Raw genomic sequence first — 19,722 nt, forward strand, 5'->3', positions numbered from 1 at the left:
CGTCACCACGGCAGTGTGGAAGTCCCTCAGGACACATCCAGTGTGGGAACGCAGGGTGTGACTGATGAACTGAAGCAGCTCTGCCTGGGAAGGCAGGAGGGCTCCTCGGAGGAGGAGGCAGGTGTGGGGAGATGGCTGGTGGGGATTATCTGGGGCTATAAGCTGGCCTTGGGAGCAGGACAGAGGAAGCCACCGCGAGGTCTGCGCACTGGCTGCAGGGCCGGTCCTCTGCTGCCCGACCGCAGGCCCTTAGCCTAGTCCCAGTCCCGGCAGAGGGCCGCCCGGCAGGCGACTGGGGTGATGGTTGAGTGGTTGAATGGAGGAACCACAGGGAGAAAGAGAAGGTCTGGGGTGCAGGGCCCTGGGGCCCGGGCTCAGAGAAGTCCCACCCCAGCGGTTCCACCCGGGCGGGCAGGAGGGCGGTTCTGGGGCGCTGATCGTGGCCCCTCCCAGCTCCCGCCGGTGGCAGCGAAGGCGGCTGGGTCCCCGCCGGCTGTGCGGCGCTCAGGCAGCATGAGGCGAGCGGCGAGGAGCCCACGGGGCAAGGGCGGCCCGGCCCCCACGCAGTGCGTCCAGACCCTGTGCTTCGACCCGCTGGTCCGCGGCTGCGTGGCCTGCAGGCTCCTACGGACGCCGGAGCCCGGACCGCGTAAGAGCCGGCTCACCGACGGGGCCGCGGGGAGGCCTGGGGAGGAGGGGGACGGTCGGCCGCCACGGGGACCCCCGCCGGAGCCGGCGCAGAGCACCCCTCGGCCGGGACGGAGGGGCAACGAGTGGCGGGGGCGGGGGCGGGGGCCTCGACGGGCCCAGCCAGCACCGCGTGGCCCCCGCCGCCCCTGCCCTCCCTGCCCGCCCCCCGCGCGCCCCCTGCTGGACCCCTCTCTCAACCCCTCCCCTCGTCCGTCCCCAGCAGCCGAGCCGAGCAGCCTGGCGCCCGGGACCGCGGTGCAGCCGCAGGAGTCGGCGGGCTCGGGGGTGGCGGGCCCCGGCGAGGCGCTGCCGCTCCCCGCGCTGCTCTTCGGCGTCCCCGCGCTGCTGGGCCTGGCGCTGGCCCTGGTCCTGGTGTCCGTGGTGAGCTGCAGGCGGCGGCGGCTCCGAGGGGCGGCTCCCTCCGAGGCCCCGGACGGAGACGGTAAGTTCCGCGTCTAGGGGCCGAGGGCATGCCCAGTCGGAGAGGGTCCCACCGTGAGGGATGGAGGCAGTGTAAAGGGGGCAGGGCTCTGGGGGATGCAAAAAAGGGGGGGAAAGAGCTGCTCTGAGCATCTCAGGCAGAGACCCCAGTTCAAGTGAGGGACACAGCTGTGGCGTCCGAGACCCACGTGAGGATGAGACACAGGCTGGGGAGCCCAGTGAGAAAGAGGCGGGTCCTGTCCTCTCGGGGTGGCTAGACTGGCTGCCATACTTCCTCTCTCCTCTGTCAGCACCCCATTTTGCTGCCCTCTCAGCACTTCCTGTCCTGAGGGCTGGTCTTATGTCACCCCTGTAGCGGGGCTTGGCCCATTTATCTCTCAGTGGGAGGGCTGTCCTGCCAGAGAGGCTGTGACCCAATCCTGACCCTGCCTCCCCCCCACCAGAGCCCCTAGACAATGTCATCATCCTCTCTTCTGGACCCCTTGATGCCACAGCTCCTGTCTGGCCTCCACCCGGAGAAAATCCAACCACCATCCCTCCTGCCCACAATGTTCCTGTGCCAGCCACAGAGCTGGGCTCCACTGAGCTGGTGACCACCAAGACAGCTGGCCCTGAGCAACAGTAGCAATGGAAGGGGCAGGAGGTGGCCCCTGCCCTCCCTGTGGGCCATCCGCCAGGGGATTGGAGGTTTGGTTCGGCTCTTCATCCCAGCGTCCACCTGCCCCTTTCTGGGAACCAGGCTGCTCCCCAGCTAACCCTGCAGGACACAGACACTGCACCCCTCAGGGTTCAGCTGGCACGGTACCCTATGGCACGTCAGTGTTTGGCTTAAAACCCTACCATCTTTGAGCCCTTGAAGTTTGTGACTGAGCACCTGTGCTTTTGAGTTGTCAGGGCACTTTGAGTAGGAGGCTTTTCCTTTAGAGTGGGGAAGCCACCATTAAGCCAGAATGAACCCAGGAGCAGGACCATGTGGGAAGAGGCACACTTTGTAGCTGGGGATTGTATTTCTTTAATACTTGCTCTCAGAGCTGCCCTGCTTTCCAGCTGATGCACATGGCTGCAGCGCTGACCAAAAGCCAATCAATGGGTTTGCTTTGGGATTTAATACAAGCTGATTTGAAGAAGTAGCCTGGATTGTGCTGATTCTCAGGTGTCTGTACCCCAGTGTCAACCCTGAGCTTAGCCCAGTCCGCTAGGACCTGTGATACCATTTGCGCTCCAGGGGCAGCTTCCAGAGCCCAAGGCTTGCACTTGGGATGAGTCTGCAGCTTCTGGGAGGGACTGCACTCATGCTGAAGGATCACTGACAGCCATCCCCCTCAGAGACCCCCTGGGTCCCAGCTACCTCCAAAGCTCACTCAGCCGGACACAGGGCAGGGCCCAGGACCTTCAACATGCTTCTTCATAGGCCTGTGGCCTTGAACCAACAGGACCAGATATTTCTTGAGCTCCTTTCCCTCTGTGGCCTGCCCTCCCCAGGCACTGGCCCAAGTGCTGGAGTCACTTGGCCAGTCGGTGCCAACCCGAGATCACCCACCATCCCAGTAGAACTGCCTCCTGGTGGTGAGGCCGCTTGCTCTGGGTGGGGATGAGGATTCGAGCCCAGTTCTGGAACACACTGTGCTTAGCCTCTCCTGCCAGCCCTCCTGCCCAGAACTCCACCCTGGAAAGCACTTTGGAACTTCTTACAACTCAGCATCTTTGGAAGGATCACTGGACAGGGAATCAGAAGAAGGGGTTCTGGATACCATTTTGTCCCACTGTAGGACTTTGGCCACACATCAACGTTTCCAGCTTGCCTCTTCCTGACTTGACATCAGAGGTGCCCAGCCAATACTCGTCCTTCCTTCCGAGCACAGAAGACAGTCAGCAGCCTGCAGCATGCAGAGCCCCCAGGACCTGGACACTCACGTCTAAGTGTCTAAGTCTCTTCCTAGCCACCACCCCCCGAACCCATCTCAGATGCCCCTCCTTCCAGGGAGCCAGGTAGCTGGAGTGAGATCAGGTGGTAGGCAGGCAGGAGAGTGAGGGGCAGACCCCAATCATCAACTCTCCTCCATCTCGGGGGTTGGGGGAGTCTGGGCTGTTTCTGGCCGCTTCATCCCCCAACCCACCTTTTCCACCAGAGCCCCAGAGCAGGCGGCTGGACCCTGGAGGTGAAACAAGTGGTTGAAACTCCTCTGGGGCCTAGACATGCAAACCTCGGGTACCACTGTGTCCCGGCTGAGCCCCTGTGCAGCTTCCTCTCCAGTCTCGGTTTCCTTTTCTGAAAAATGAGGGGCTGGATGCAAAGTGGAGAAGGGCTGGAAGGAACCTTAGAGAATCCTCATGCCCTCCCCCATTTTGCAGATGAGGAAACTGGGGCCAGAGAAAGAAAAGACTTGGTGTCATTGTCATCCAGCAAAGAGCAGAAGGGGAGTTTGTTAGGGAAGAACCAGGAGCAGAGGCCAGGGAGAGGTGGGCAAGGGGGGGTGAGTCTCCCCCAGGCCCCGAAACGGACCCCACCTCCCAGGGGCCTCCGTCCTCTGGCCCTCTGTCCTAGGCATTGCTTTCAAGGAACCTTGGCAAGGTCACCGCATTTGACCTTGATGGTAGAACCTAGAGGAGGGGTGGGGGTGTTTGTGTTTGCTTCAAACAAATGTATTTTATTTAAAAAATCAAGGAATGTATTTTGTAGACATTTTGGGAAGTTTCAGACAGCAATCCAGATGGAGTCCACAGAGAAATGACCCCAAATCCAGCAACACCAGGCCCAAGTGGTGGATTTCCTACATAAGCGTAATCATTCTATACATACAAGTTAATACCATGACTGTCACATTTGGTGAGTTTCCTCTTTAAGCACTTCATAAACAAGATGAAAACCTTGCAAATGTTGAAACGTTTGCCACTGGAGCACTCTGTTCTTTCCAGTTGTCACAGTGGTCCCCCTTATCCACAGTTTCCCTTTTGGTTATCTGGGGTCAACCATGGGCCAAAAATATTAAATGTAAGATTCCAGAAATAAACAATGTGTATGTTTTATTTTATTATTATCATTTTTTGTTAATCCTTACCCGAGGTTATTTTTTCATCGATTTTTAGACAGAGTGGGTGGAAGGGGGAGAGGTGGAGAGAGAGAGAGAGAGAGAGAGAGAGAGAAACATCCATGTGAGAGACATATTGACTGGTTGCCTCCCGCATGACCGAGGCTGGGAATCGAACTTGCAACCCAGGTATGTGCTCTTGACCGGGAATCGAACCTGAGACCCTTCCATCCTAACGGCTGAGCGAAACCAGCCAGGGCAACAATGTGTAAGTTTTAAATCGCACACTGTTCTAAGTAGGGCAATGGACTCTTGCGATGTCCTGCTCTGACCTGCCTGGGATGAATCATCCCTTTGACCAGTGTCTCCATACTGTACACACTCCTGCCCCTTAGTCACCTAGCCATCTCGGTTATCAGAGACAATGCTGGTGTTTAAGTCACCCTTATTCTACTTAATAATGGCCCCAAAGGACCAGAGGAGAGAGCGGGAAACACGTTCGGGCCCATGGCACCGTGTTGCGTCAGAAAGATTGAGCCCGTACGGAGGCTGCGGAGTGGCCACACTCACATACCTTTTATTACAGTATATTGTTAGAATTGTTCTGTTTGACTATAAGTATTGTTAATCTCTTACTGTACCTAATTTATAAATTAAAGTTTATCATAGGTATGTGTGTAGGAAAAAACAGCATATATAGGCTTCGGTACTATCGCTGGTTTCTGGCATTCACTGGGGTCTTGAACCCATTCTCCCACGGATAAGGGGACTGCTCTATGTTGTAGGTAAGGCAGTAGCATCTTCTTGTACTTAAATCTTTGCCTGAGTCTCTGTGTCCCAGAAGAAGAGTTGTTACAACCAAAGGCTTTGACCTTTTTAAAAGCCCCTGGTGGTTGAATTGTTTTTCTGCAAATCTGGACCAGTTCATGTCCATGAAGGAGGATTTTATGGCCCATTTTGCTGATAGGAACAGAGAGGCCCAGAGAGGTGAAGGAATCTGGCCAGAGCTACAATAAGCTGCGGTGGAGCTGGGCTAGACCCAGGCTCCAGTCCCGGCCCCGGCCCCGGTCCCATCCAGAAGGTGACTGACCCAGGTGCTCTCCTTGAGGGGCTGACTGCAGGGCTTGACCGTAGGCCTTACTCCTTGCTTTCACCTGTACTCAAAGATTTCTCTCTCCAACTGGTCTCTTTTGGCAGTAAGAGGGATCCAAGATAGACTCTGGAAGAACTGCTTGTTGGGGTGGGAACAGAGGGAAGCAGTCCCCCCACCCCCTAGCCTGTGGGTCTGGCCAGTTTTTCCTGAAGGAGGGTCTGGGGTGGGGCTGGCTGAAGTCTCAGTTCCTCCTGGGGTTTCCTGCAGGCACCTTTCACTTCCTGCCCTGCAGCCCTGGGCTGGGGTGGGGGTGGGGAGGCCCAGCTGGTGAGGCCAGGAAGGAGGGACCTGACTCCTTACCTCCCTCTGTCTCAGCAAGGATGGCCCTACACAGCCCTTACCTTTAGAAGCTGGTGGCATCTCTCTGGGCCTGCCTCCCAATCTTCAACATGGAGCCTGAGGGCCACCCAACTGCTCAAGATTGAAGAGGTCATGTGGCAAGTAGGGTCTCCACCTAGGAATGCTTCCATCTCCTTCCTTCCCTGGGACACAGAGACTTCCTGCCCAGAGCCCCCAGCCTTTAGCAACCTCCTCTGGGAAGTCAGTTTCCCAGAGCTGGTTACTACCAGCTTACCACTGCATCACTACTATTCATGGGTCACACTGGATCCCGGACGAGCCTGCCTGTGCCAGGGCCACTCTGGGTGGTGCCTGAGGTCATCTCCAGGCCCTGCCTTTGGGTCCTGGTCTGATGGGAGAGACAGAGTAGGACATAATGATGACAGAGTATCCCTGCCAGGGCCGGGAATGTCCCAAGCAGAGGAGTGACTAACCAGCATCCAGGGACTGTGGAAGAGTCGAGGTGTGTTCTGAATACTGAGGCAGTTCTCCCTGGGAATGGAGCAGAGAACTGGCACCCCTGCCCCAGGCTGCTCGAAGCCAAGGTCTCAAGGAGAGGGGACAGGAGGGTCAAGTAGCAGGGGCGGGGGGGGGGGGGCTGGAGTGTTGGGCAGCTTGGCCAGAGTACCAGGACTGGCTATGTTAAGAGCCTTCTTTGTGCTGTGCCTGCCCGGGGCACACAGGGGCAGCCACCCTCAGGAACCCCCGAGGGCTCCTCCAGCCCCCTATATTTGGTGTCACCCTTTCCTGAGGCCACCAGACCCCCCTGGCATTCCTCTAGGCGGAATGAGCTCCTACCTGCTCTGCTGTGGGTGGCTCAGGCCAAATTCTTCCTTACCTAGAGCTGAAACTGACCTCTCCAATCTGTGCCCCTCCCCAGCTGCCGGGTCCTGACCCGGGGTCAGGGTAGGGTAGGAGCAACAGCCCAGGGTCACACGGAGAGTGGGAAGAAGCCAGGAAGACACAGTTGCCCGTGTTCAGGCTCTGCTCTTCCCCGGCAGGTGGGGAAGCTGCCCTGGGAACACAGCAGGGGTCCCAGCGCCCAGAAGGCCTCTGAGCATCTCTTCACTCCTTTGAGCTGCACCGACTCTGGGGTCCGGCCCCACGTCCAGACGGATCCAGGACGGTGCCAGGGAAAGTCTACCTGCGCGGTTCCTGCGGTCAGCCACAGTGGCACCTTGACTGCCAACCGCTTGGCGCCGGGACCTGGACTCGGTTCCGGAAGGGACGGGGCCCGGGCGGGAGGCACGGCAGGGGGCGGGGTCGAGGAGAGGGGTGGGGCGGAGGTACCCAGGCCTCTGAGTTGCCGGAAAGGGGCGGGGCCAAAGGCAAGTAGAAGAGGCAGGGGTTCAAGGCGGGGGGCGGAGGAGGGCCGAGGGAAAAGGGAGTAATCCGGTGGTCGATGGGAACAAGGTCAGCCATACACTTCTCCAAAGCTGGTCTCCGCGCTCACACGGGGTCCCGGTCCCCACGTGCCTCCCGAGCCAGAGAGACCCAGACGCAGCGCGTGTCCCGGACTTTGCGGGGAGGTGTGTGTGCGGGCTCAGGACGCCTCCCCCCGCATTCTGGGCTCAGAGCTGACCTGGCAGTTGTGGCCCAGGAACCTGCGGGCAGGGCGGGCGTGACCCAGGTGGACACACTGTGTGGGTCTGCGGAGCCCTGTTCTCTCTGGATCTGTTTCCATCCCAGGGTCCTGGTGGCCAGCTCCGGACTTGTGTGTTCACTGGGGCCTTTGGAGGATCCCGAGGGGTGGAACAAATTGGGGGGGACTCCAGGCAGAGGGGTTAACTGTGATGTGTGCAGCAGGACTCCCCAAGGCTGGGGAGCGGAGGGCAGAGCTGGGGAGAGGGTGCTTGGGGAATTGGAGCAGGAAGCTAAGCCCAGCTCCCAGTACCCTGATCCACTACTCCCTCTACTCCCTCACGACCTCAGGAGCCCCAGCACCCCCTCCCTCCCACAGGCAGCTGGAGCCTGAGTCACCAGCTGCCTCTCCGGGAGACAAAGGAGTGGAGGGCCCTCCCCTCCAGACCCCCTTCCTATACTGGCATCCATCTGCGCCAGCAGGGAGTTCATAGCCTTCTGCCTACAGCCTCTGCCTCCCTCATGGAGGAAATGGAAGCCAAACGGGCTTGGGAGTGGGGGCTCTGAATTTGTGGATGGCACCCCCGGTGGCAATCTCCAGCTTCTCAGCCCAGCGGTGGTGAGGGCCCCCACTGAGGCTGCCTGTCTCTGAGTGCTTCCCAGTCAGGGACCCACTGGCTTCTCTCTGCAGCATTGTTGAAGAGATGCTAGCAGCCCATCTTGCAGACGAGGCCTAGAAAGGTGGAATGGCCCTATTAGAGCAGAAATTGCAGTCCACATTAGTTTGGTTCCAGAATGAAGGACAAGTAGGACTCTCAGTTTGAGTCGCTGGGAAGGCATCCCAGGAAGAGAAGCCCGCCTGTGGGAAGGCCCGGGGCTCATGCAGGAGTCAGGGTGCACCAGGCATTGGTCAGGTGTTCAGTCAGGTACTGGGTGTGCTGTCAGGATGTTGGAACACTGCTCTGGGCCAGGGTCCTCCAACTTCTCTCTGTTTGTACTGAAGTAGCCAGAAGGTAGGTTTGGGGCTCGCAGCGCAGGTTCCAGGCCAGACCCTGGCCTTCCTGGCTATGTGCCAGGCACAGCAGTCACTTCCCCTCTCTGGGTCTTCGGTTTCTCTCTAGGAAATCCCAAATCCCCTGGCCCAGGGTTGGGCAAACTGGTCACCGCCATCTAAAATGGGGACACTGAGGTGCAGCACAGGCTTTCCCTAACGCCCACAACCTCTCAGCACCCAGAGCTGGGTGCTGAGTGAGGGCTCAAGGAGATGTTTTCACAAGTGCATTCACACTGACACACACATGTGTACACATGTGCCCATGGTGCAGGGAAGGCACCCATAGTCACACTAGCCCCAGACATGTACTCTCACTCAAATTCATGAACACACAGACACCCGCACACTCAAGCTGCCAGCTCTCACAGCTGGGGGGTGGGGCAGGTGTCCTTCAGGCTCAGAGAAACGGCTCCTCTGCCCGCCCCGTGGGGCTCACTGCAGATGCCAAGGGTTATTTTAAGCCTGGATCAATGGACAATTTTTGGTGACACAGGCTGGGGGGGCGAGCAGAGGAGACAAGGAGCAAGTACTCTGGTGCCATGCTATGGAAGGAAACCCCAGGTCCAGGGACAGCAGCCTGGGCAAAGGGGTCACTCCAAAGCTGGGCCAGTCCATGTGTCAATCCCCTTGTGTGGCACATGGCAGGGTACATGGGGGTGGTGTTAGTTGAATAAATGATCAGCTCCCAGGGCTCAGCCAGCCAGCTGTGGTCTGTCTTTGCCTTTACTCCCTCCTACTCCCTCCCCACACCCCAGACTGTGTGTTCACATGAAGAGCGCAGTGGGTGACTGACATGGACCTGATAGATGTGGGCATCTATGGTTGCTGGCTGACCACTGAACCAGACAGAGACGGGTAGGAAGTGTGGGTGTGGGAGGAGTTGGAGGTTGGACATCAGTCCTTGGGGGTGGGAGGTGACTGAAATCTGCTGCTTTTTTGGACTAAGGGAGAGGGGCTCTGGGCCCAGTAGAGTCACCCTACTTGGGAAGAAGAGGTCACAGTCCGAGGAGGCAGAGACTAGACCCTTTAAACCTCGTGACCAGCAGTAGGGTGGAAAAAGGAGAATCAGCCGCCCTCAGAGTCTGGGTAACTTAGAGGGCAGCCTGGCAGAGTGTGTGTGGGGCACTGATACAAACCGGATTGTGCCATGGATTCTGTTTCCAGGAATACTCCCTAAGGAAGCAGAAAAGGATGCATCAGCAAATATAGCTACAAAGTTCTAAGCAGAATAACAACTGAAAGTTTGACATCAAAAAAGTAAACTAAGCCCTGGCTGGTGTGGCTCAGTGGTTGAGTGTCATCCCATGCACCAAAAGGTCACCAGTTTGATTTTTGGTCAGGGCACATGCCCAGGTTGTGGGCTTGATCCCCAGGAGCATGTAAGGGGAATGCAGGACACAGCTGATCAATGTTTCTCTCTCCCTAAAATCAATAAAAACATTAAAAAAAAATAAGTGAACTACGTGCCTGGCCCATGTGGCTCAGTGGACTAAGCATCAGCCATGCACTGAAGGATCTCGGGTTTGATTCCCAGGAAGGACATGTACCTGGGTTGCAGGTTCAATCCTGGGCAACCAATTAGTGTGTGTCTCTCTCACATCGATGTTTCTCTCTCTCTCTTCTTCTCCTCCCTTCCTCCCTCCCTTCCAGTTTCTGTGAAAAACAATGGCAAAAAATATCGTCGAGTAAGGATTAACAAAAAATTATTTGTTTTAAAGTGAAGTAAAAGGAGCCAAATGTATGGTGATGGAAAGTGATTTTTTTTTAAAGTAAAGTAAAAACCAGTAACAAAACAGTATGTAAAGTGGGACATGTTTTGGCATCAGTTGTTCCTGGTGATGGGATTAAGGTGATTTCATTTCATTCTTTTGCTCACTTTTTTTCTTTTTCTCAAAATTCGTAATAGTTTTTTTTAATGAGATAGGGTCATCAGGGCTGAATCAGAAGCTTGTTTGTGGGTGGAGGGGGGTGTGTGGCTGTCTTTGGCCAGGGCACAAGGAATCACCCTGAGGCGGTGGGTGTTGTAGAGAGGTCACCCCCCCTTCCTGTCTTCCCCACTAATACCTGAAATTAGTCTGTCAGCCCTGGTCTCAGCAACTGGACTTGATCCTCCTTAAAATGTAAATCCTTCTCCCTCTTCGCCCACCTCCTCCATTTTTATAAGCTGCTCCCAGTCCCTGAATGAAGAGAGGATGCAGAGAGGAGCAGTCCCTAGGAGCTCAAATTCTTCATTTTGTAGACACTAGAGACTAGTCACTTCATTCATTCAGCCAATATTTTGGTATTTCAGAGGCTCGCGCTCTGTGGAGACACTGGGCTAAACCGAAGCCTCTTGATGTTCCCATGTGGACAACCGGAGACACCATATTGACCCCTGCATGATGAATCTGCCCCCCTAGGAAGAGATTTTTATGTTAAGATGAGAAACGGAGGCAGAGAGAAGCAAAGAGCTAATGCTCGGTCATATTCTCCAGTAAAACCCAACTTCGGAAAACAAGACTGAGCATGCTCTCGGCCAATCCACGTTCCATACCCGCCCCACCACCTTGCCCAGGGTTAGGGTTAGGAGTGGAGGGTCCGCAGAGGGCCGCGCAGAGGGTCGGCCAATGGCTTCAGCCCCTCCTTGGATGGCAGGGGCTAGCCCAGTTTCCTCCCCCTTACACGCAGGGTGGCAGAGCCATCTCGGGATGGCTCGGACAAGGCCAAGACTATCGCTGCCATAGAAGTGTGGGGACACCCCAGGACCCCAATCCAGCGTCCTGGAGATTCTGAGACCAGGGCGCGAGCACCTGGGTTGACGCGGCGCCCCAGGCAGCGCGGAGGGGACCCATATTTGGCCCTGCGCAGCGGCTCTGCTGGCGGTTCCCTTCCCACTTGACAGGTGGGAAAACCGAGATGCAGAGGGAAAGGACCTTCCTCATGTCACCCCTCTCTGTTTCCATCAGAACTGGTGGAGGGGGCGAGCAGGAGGCGGAGGGGTGGGGGTGGCAACGACACACCCGTGGCTGCTCAGTCCCCTCACCTGTAAAACACAGGCGGGCCCGCGGCGGGCCGGGCGTCCGACGCAACAGTCCCGAGGGCTGTAGCTGAACCCCTAGAGTTTCCAGTTACAGGACTGATTTAGGGAGGCCCTGGCGGCGGCCGCGCTCCTCCCCCGGCTCTGCTCGCTCCTTCCCGCCCTCCTGCCCGCGCTCCCTCCTCCCCCGCCCGCCGAGCCCGCGCGGAGCGGGAGCCGGAGCCGCAGCCGCAGCCAGAGCGCGGGCAGCGCGGAGCGGGCGCGGGAAGGCGGCTGTGTCCGGCGGCCGGCCGCCCCGCTAGGCCCCAGACCTGCACACCCGCCGGCGGGGAGGCACGGGACTGTGCGCAGGCGGGGAGCCGCCGCCGGCCCGGAGGACGTCCCAGGCGCGGACTGGCAGGCTCGGGTCCGAGGTGAGCCCAGGCGGAGGGCGCGCTCACCGGTCCCGAGAGGTCAGGTGGAGCCCACCGGGTTTGGGGTTCTCGGAGGAGACTGACAGCCGAGGAGGCATCGTCCGGGAGCCAGCGCCGGGGCAGCGGGCCCCGCGAGAGCCGTGCGGGCGCGGAGGGAGCCGCCATGCGAGGGGCGCTGTAGCCGAAGGTGCGGGCCCGATGGAGCGGGCCAGGGTGCGGGTGCTGCGCGGTGGCCACGGCCCGCCGGGGCTCCGGCTCGCGCTCGGGCTGTTGCTGCTGCTGGCGCGGCCGCCGTCGGGTCGCGCGGGGGCCCCCGAGGCTCAGGAGCCCGCGGCACCCGGCACGGCGGCCCCGGTCGGCGGCGACCGCTGCCGCGGTTACTACGACGTGATGGGCCAGTGGGACCCGCCCTTCAACTGCAGCTCGGGCGCCTACAGCTTCTGCTGTGGCACGTGCGGCTACCGCTTTTGCTGCCACGACGGGCCACGGCGACTTGATCAGAGCCGCTGCTCCAACTACGACACGCCGGCCTGGGTGCAGACCGGCCGGCCGCCCGCGCGGGCCCGCGACACCGCCGTGCCCCGGGACCCGGGTCGCGAGCGCAGCCACACGGCCGTCTACGCGGTGTGCGGCGTCGCCGCGTTGCTGGTGCTGGTCGGCATCGGGGTGCGCCTGGGCCTGGAGAGAGCACACAGCCCGCGCGCGCGGCGCACGGTGACCAGGTGAGTGCACACCGCGCACCTGCCAGGTTACGGCCGGGGATCCCCGAACATTCCGCGTGGACGGCCGTGCCTGCCTGGTGGGCATCTCCTTGCGACCCTTCGAACTCTGGTCCTCTTAACAGCCCCCTCCTCCTGGTTCTTCCTCCGGGTCTCTGTCTCCAGGTCTGCTCCCACCCCCCTATCCCCACGGAGGGAGACAGCTGATACCGCCCTGTCTCCCCTTGACCTTCCAGCGGAACTGGGTGCTGGGCCACCTCCTCCGCGGCACCCCGCCTCCTCCGAGTGGGCGGGGAGGGCTGGTCGCCTAACAGAGGGCAAGATGTCCGCCCAGGGGAGGGGGCCTGGGGCCTGAGCCCCATTAGCGCGGGGTGGGAGCGGGGGCTGATGTAGTGTTGGGTGTCTTGGGCCCCTAGGGAATGGAGGGAGAGGAATGTTCTGTACTTCTCTTGGCTCTCTCCTTCCAGTTTCTCACCTCACTTTTCCCTCCCTCCTTCCATCTCCCTTCCTGCCCTCTCATAACTGTGACTCAGGTCTGACCTTTCCCTGGGGTTTCAGAAGGCCTCCCCAACTCACCCCACTCAATACCCATAGGGCAGGGTCAGGGTCTCCCTGCTTAGAAAGGGTTCCATGAATACGTGGGAGGCTGAGACAGGTGCTGGCTGAGTTCGAGCTTTGTGTAAAGTGGGATGTACCTTCCTCACTGGGTTAGGGATTCAGGGATTCAGTGTCGACCCTGGAACCCTCACCCACACCCACACACTCACATGCCCCCAGCCACCTTCATATCCTGGGGTCTTGGTCCTCCTCACTCACCCAGGTTCTGTCTCCCTTGGGCATGTAGGCTGCATGTGACAGGCTGGTATTTAGAAGTGCCAATAGAGAGAAGCCCCCATGCCTGGGTAGGCCAGCTGTGGATGCTTCCCCCCTCCTAGACCTCAGGGACAGAGGATGAGTGCTTCCTTGGCACTCCACAGTACCCCTTGTCCCCAGACCATTTAGTCCACACCTCCCAGACAGTTGCAGGGCAGAGCTGGGTGGGGAACCCTGGTCTCAATTCTGTGCTGCGTTTGTGATGTGGAGGTTCTCAGGCTGGGTCCTGAATGCTGCAGGGGCAGGGCCTGGGGCTTGGAGTCCCTCATGCTGGGTGAGGGGAGAGAATGGACCATGTCCTTGACCAGAGTAGGGCAGCAGGAACTGAGGGCTATGATGGTATAGAGGGGGTGACTGGGGCAGCCTAGCTGACATGTTCACCTTGAACCTACTTCATCTGCCCAGGTCTGGTGAACCTTCAGGAAGCCCTGGCCCACCCCTAAGGTGCTATATGGCAGGGTCAGTCCTTTCTTCTCTGAGGTTCAGGTTCCCATGTGCCCTGACTCCCTTTTCTCCTCTGGGGAGACCTGGAACCAACCTGAGCTCACGTGTGGGTGTGCTGTGAATCCCTGTGCTCTCCCCAAGTCTTGCCCTTAATTCTGCCATATTGAGATTGATGGTCAGGAAAGACTTCTCAGAGGTCTTGGAGGGGAGCTGGAGTCTGTCCCTAGAGAAAGTTTGTGCAAAGGCCCAAAGGCACTCAGGTGTTTGGGAGAGTTAGCTGAGGGGTGTTTGCCAAGAGATGGGAGAACAAAGGGGTGGGCAGCTGAGGAGTGGGTAGGGCATGAAGGTCAGCTCAGGCAGGCACTAGGAGGCTTTCAGACCCTGCCACGTTGCCGCCAAATCATGCCAGCCCCAGGTGTCCCACCTCCAGGGTACTTCTTCATGAATCAGCCATTTGAAGCCCCAACCCCAGAAGGAGGGTCAGATGGAGCTAGGAGAAAATTATGGGTTCTGGGCGCTGAAGGCAGCTGGGCTGAAGGCTGGGCCTGGCTGTCTGCTGGAAAGGCTAAGTCAGATACTGTCACAGCTGTGCAGGGTTGGGTATCCTCATACCCAGGGAGGCCACTGCCCAAGGTCACACAGCCTTTGATGTTGGGCTGCCACAGGGGGATCTCCTAAGTCCCCTTACCCTCATCTGTCTGTCCTCCATGCCAATGCTGGCAGCTCTGTTCCAGGACCCAGCAGAAGTCCCTGCTGCGGGAGGGGATTTAGGTAGCAAGAATGGGTAGTGTTATGGGAGGAGATGGAGGAAAGGATATTGTCAACAGAAGCAGCAGCGCAAGCAAGGTCCAGGAGACTGATACGCTCACAGAACTTGTGTTGGGAGGAGGCTGAACTTGGAGGGTCTTGGAGAGTGGACTCTAGGAAAGGGGCATGGTGGTGGTGGGGGGGGAGTTGGAAAATAAGGTGGCCCTGCTTACACATGACCCCATTTGAGTGTCCTGACCTGCTGTGGGAAGTCCACATTGGGGCCACAGGTTGTGCCTGGTAGTGGAAACTAGATGTGTAAGGTCAATCACAGGGGAGAAGGGAGGCCCAGAGAGGTTGAAAGAGCTGCCTGGGGCCACACAATGAGGCAGTGGTGGCCGGTGGGGAAGCAGGCTAGGAAGGCTGCTTTTCATCACTGTTTCCTCACAGGACACTGACAGAACTTCTGAAGCAGCCAGGCCCCCAGGAGCCACTGCCTCCACCTCTGGGCCCACCGCTGGGTAGCTGTGTCCAGGTGCAGATGGGTGATGGCCTCCCCCGGGGCTCCCCTCACAACAGCATAGGTGAGTAGGCTGGTGAGCGGGACTTGCTGATCTACAGCATCAGGCCTCCCTTGTCTAACATGGGCCTGGGAGCAAGGGAAGGGGTATGCTGAGGGGCAAGAGGCTCTGAGCAGACTGCTTCCCAAATGGAAACGAGCTGCCTGCCTCTACAGGTGTGTAAGTGGGGGCTGGGCAGCCTGTTCAGCTCCCCTTGGTGGAGAGAAACCCTCTGAGGGGTCCTGCAACCTCCAGCCTCAAGGACTCTGTGAGAAAGGTTCCACATTCAGGGATCCCTGGCTCAGGCATCGGTTCTAGGCTCTCGTTCAGCACCCGGGGGTCGGCCTGACCAGGTTCTGTGGCCTCCTGTGGGCCTTTTCCTCCAGGCTGGAGTCTTCTTGGCCTCTAGTAGTCAGGCTTGACTGCACCCCCCCCCCCAAACTCCCCTATGTGGGATTCTAATCCTCAGACATTACCTCCATCTCCACCAGGAGCAGGTCCTGGGGGACTCAGTGCCTGGCTCAAGCTGAACATGCTGGCGAGTCATCCATTAGTTTAGCACCCACTCAGGACTGGCTGCTATTCGTTACTATGAGCCAGGCCCTGTTCCTGGCGCTGGAGATTCTGCCTCGAAGACAGGTTCCACTTTCAGTCTCGCTCAAATAGCCCCCAACTTAACTGCGGTTGGGGAGAGGGCTTCGAGGAGGTGGGAGTGTAGGTGCAGAGTGTCCTCGAGTCTCATCTCCCCCCTCCCGGCTCTAGACAAGAAACGCCACAGCAATGTGCCCCTGGGGTCGGCCACACTGGGACCCCCGCGCGGCCCCCGACTGCAGGGCGGAGGCAGCATGACGCAGCAGCCGGGCTACGCCAAGTACGCCACCCTCAAGGCAGCCGGACTCAAGGCCTCGGGTGAGTGCCGTTTGTGCGGGTAGCGCGGGGCCCACCGGGGTGCCAGGATCCCAGCTTTGCGGGTCTGCGCTCCAGCCAGTTTCTGTATGGCGCCTACGCCTCAGTTGTACCCCATCCCTGACTAGGCAGACTGGCTGGGACCCTAGCGGGACCTCGAGCCCGGGCGAGAAAGTCGCGCCCCAGGCGGCCTATCCGCGCCCCGCCCCGCCCCGCCCCGCCCCGCCCCGCCCCGCCCCGGCCCGGCCCGGCCCGGCCCGGCCCGGCCCGGAGGGGCGGAGGCCCCGCCTCCCAGGCCTGACCCCGCCCCGGAGGGGTTGAGGCCCCGCCTCCCAGGCCTGACCCCGCCCCCCGACTCGCCCTGCTCTGTCTCCACAGAGGCTCCCCCGCAGGACTTCTACCAGCATTTTCCAGCGCCCGCCCCCGCCCCACTGACCCTTCCGGCGCGGGCCCTGCGGCCCCCAGAGGACTTGCCCGCGCTGTTGGACGCCTGCCCCTGGGCCCCGCCCGGCTACGCGCCCCCCGCCGGCCCCGCCCCCACGGGCCACTGCAAGTCCTGGACCGCCAGCCGCCCGGCCCGCCCCACCCCCCGCGGCCACCTGGCGGCTCAGGCCTCCCCGCCTCCCCGGCGGTCCGGCCACCCGCCCCGGCACGGGGAGAAGCCGCCCAAGGCCTTCGGCCCGCAACCCCCTGTCCTTTACGGCTGCGCGGTTCGCGGACCCCGACACCTGAGCACCAACAGCAAAACTGAAGTCACCGTATGAAGACGGGGCTGCTGGTCTTTCAGAAGCATTCCATCTGCCAGGGATCCGCCATTGGCCTGGTCCAGGGGCCCAGGCCACGGGGGTGGAGTGGGATGGGGTGGGATGGGGTAGGGGCGCTGTCCGCGAAGGGCCTGCCCTTCCCCTGCCCAAACTGGATTGGGGGCTTTGGAGCCTGCAGGGTTAAGGAGGGGCCTGTCCTAGGAACCCTAGGGCCCGGGTTCCTCATGTAAATAAACCCTTTTCTGTGGCTCCCATTCCTGAGAATAAAGGGGCCCAGGCTTGGCCCTGAGAGAGGCTGAGGACACAGCATGTGTAAAAGCAGAGGACTGTTCCTGAGGGCTCTCGGTTGTGTTCTAGGATGCGATGCGGGAAGAAGCGGCTGGAGGGGATGGTCAGGGCTGAATGCCAGGCTTAACGTCAACACCAGTGGACCTATGGGAGGGCAGCAGTTAGGCCCTAGCCATCTTGAGGCTCGGGCACAGGTGAGAGGACTGGAGGGTCCATGCCCACCATGGAGAGTGGGTGAGCACCCTCTCCAGTGGATCACACACTCTACAGCCTGAGTTGGCTAAGCCAGGCTGATCCTCATTGACAAAGTCTGGCACTGGGCCGGCCCCTGGCCTACAGGCCACTTGGTCAACTTGGCCCAGAGCCAACCCCCTAATGGGTGTGGGCAATGGGCCGCCGGGTGGACAGCTGGTTGCTCAGGATGGCAGAGCCTCCTCCCAGTAGCTGCTGTGGAGGAGAAGGGGATGGTGCTGCTGGACCCTGAGACTAGTCAGTGCCCCACAGGGGTGCAAACACCATACATGCTTGGCACTGCCAGCTCTCCCCTTTCTTGCCAGGCAGGCTCCAGGTACCAGGGCAGTGCCAGCAGCCTGTGTACACTGACTGTGACAAGTACTATTAAGGAGGTTGAGGGCTGGGCTGTGACCCTCGTTGTGTGACCTCAACAATGCCACCCACTTGGGCCTTTTCCCCGTGTACCCTAGGCATGGTATACTGTTTTAATAACAATGGCCACCATTTGTTGCTGTTTCTTTCATTTAATCTTCACAGAAGCCCCATGGGTATGTGGCTTTACAAATAAAGAAAACTGACACCTAAGTAACTTGCCAAGGTAATTTAGCTGACTCCAGTTTAGGACTCTTGCATATTCTGCCGCTACTGTAACCCTGATGGTGGAATGGCAGGCAGTGGGTAGTTGGAGGAGGGAAGGTTATGAACATGTGTGTTGGTAGAGAGGACTCCTCCTTCCAGGATATAGGCAGTCTCAGACCTTCCTCCCACTGGGTGGGCTGCCTTGAGGCCCTCAAACCCACCAGCTCTCTCCTTGCAGGATGGTCCACCTCTGTGTAATGGCTGTTGAGGAAACCAAGGCCCAGAAGCCCCAAGACAGAGCAGAGCCTAGAGTCCATGGTCCTGCTTGCAGCGAGGGTCCAAATGGCTTGTTGGGGAGATAGCCTCACACTCTCAACCCAGGGTGGGGGTGGGTTGCTCCAGGTCCTATCCTGCAGCTGTGTAGAGCTGGGGGAGGTGGAGTGGGTACTGAGTCATGTAGCCAGCCCAGACTCACAAAAAAGGATTAGATTCCTGAGCACATTGGCCACCCACAATCACCCACCCTAGTGACGAAAGCCCTGGCTGTGCGGTGCTGGGGGAGGTGGTCTCTACCTCTCTTCTCTTTCTAAGTCCCAAGGGCCCTGGATCTCCATCCCAGAGGGCCAGGTGCAGCCCAGGCCACCAGTGGAAATGCTGCTTTATTAACTGTGGACAGGGACCACCTGCAGCTGGACGTCTCCTAACTGCTCTTACCCTTGGGACAGTATGGCCTGCTGTGACTGACCTTCAGAGAAGGCAGTGGCTAAGAGAGCTGAGGGGCCTGGGCCCATTTCTCAGCCAGGCTGGGTGACCGTGAATTTCAGCCCCCAGGCTCATTACCACATGGCACTCCGGACTCTATCTCCCGTCAGCCCAGCTCTACCATCCCCACCACTCCTGTGGTCTGTCTGGCTCCTCACCAGCCTCACAAGACACTTACCATAAACTGGCACACTCAAACCAGCCAACCTATGGGGACTATAGCCAAAGGCAGGGATTGTCATCCCCATTCTGTGCATGTGGAAGTCCTGACTGAGGCCACATCCCACCCAAGGTGACCCAGCTGGGAATTATAAGAGTTGGACTTAGATTTGACTTGTGGGCCAGTTAAGTATCAGAGGCTCACTGCCTCTAGGGAGGATGGGGAAACTGAGGGGCAGCCCATCCAATAAGGGAGGGATGTATTTCAGAGGGGTGAACATAGAAGGGCTTAGCACCCCAAATCCCAAAGAACTGCTGCTGTCAGCCAAACTGCCAGCTCTTTGTCCTGGATGCAGTGACCAGGTCCTGAACCAGCCCTGGAGTTGTGCCAAGCAGCCAGTGCTGGAAGGAAGGGGCCAGGTGCATGGGTCGGGGAGGGAGCTCCATTCGAATAAAGCTTCCAGGGCCACTAAGCACAGAGGGAGGGGCTGTCCTCATCCCTGGCCCACTGGAGGCCAAGCCATACAGCCACCTGGCTAGTCACCAAGCGGTCACACTACAAACCCTCATACACCTCATGCTGGGTGGTACCAATCTGTGTTTATTGAATAACCTACATCCAGGACATGGTGAATGATTCCACATCAAGGCTGCTATAGGTGTATCCCCCCTTTAAGTGGAAAACCAACCCCTCCCACCTCTAAACAATAATGAGAAAGGCACAGTATATACACATGACACAGGGCTGGCTCACCCAGTGGCCAGGGGCCGTCAATGACAGTGAAGGGGGAGGGCCAAGAGAGAGAAAATGGGCATGGTCCAAGCTGACTGTTCTGACCTGCACTCCTTGTCAGGGGAGCCCCTGCTGTGTGCATGCCCCAATCTGTGCTGGGCCTCTGCCACTCTCCACCCTACCCAGCCTGAGGGGATGAGAAGCTCAGGGAGGGAGGGAGAACAGTCCCCTCTCGGCC

At 59.1% G+C, this 19,722-nt stretch overlaps 2 protein-coding genes across 3 annotated transcripts; both read left to right on the forward strand.

Moving 5' to 3' along the window:
- The first annotated feature begins 513 nt into the window (after nt 1-513).
- On the forward strand, nt 514-4,129 carry TNFRSF13C (TNF receptor superfamily member 13C). The gene is given in 3 exon segments (XM_036252163.1): nt 514-649; nt 914-1,132; nt 1,533-4,129. Coding segments are annotated over 3 exon segments (579 nt in total). The 3' UTR covers nt 1,757-4,129.
- A 7,785-nt stretch (nt 4,130-11,914) lies between these two features.
- SHISA8 (shisa family member 8) lies at nt 11,915-16,729 on the forward strand. 2 transcript variants are annotated; one of them, XM_036253212.1, is made up of 4 exons: nt 11,915-12,438; nt 14,950-15,083; nt 15,660-15,968; nt 16,344-16,729. In XM_036253212.1, exons 1-4 carry the CDS (start codon nt 11,915-11,917, stop codon nt 16,727-16,729), a joined length of 1,353 nt encoding a protein of 450 aa, XP_036109105.1. The 2 variants fall into 2 exon arrangements, with proteins under 2 accessions (XP_036109105.1, XP_036109106.1); XM_036253213.1 differs by having other exon boundaries at nt 15,822-15,968.
- Nucleotides 16,730-19,722: the final 2,993 nt, after the last annotated feature.

This window comes from Molossus molossus, unplaced genomic scaffold, assembly GCF_014108415.1.
Source record: "Molossus molossus isolate mMolMol1 unplaced genomic scaffold, mMolMol1.p scaffold_m16_p_10, whole genome shotgun sequence".
In the NCBI taxonomy this organism is placed as follows: domain Eukaryota; kingdom Metazoa; phylum Chordata; class Mammalia; order Chiroptera; family Molossidae; genus Molossus; species Molossus molossus.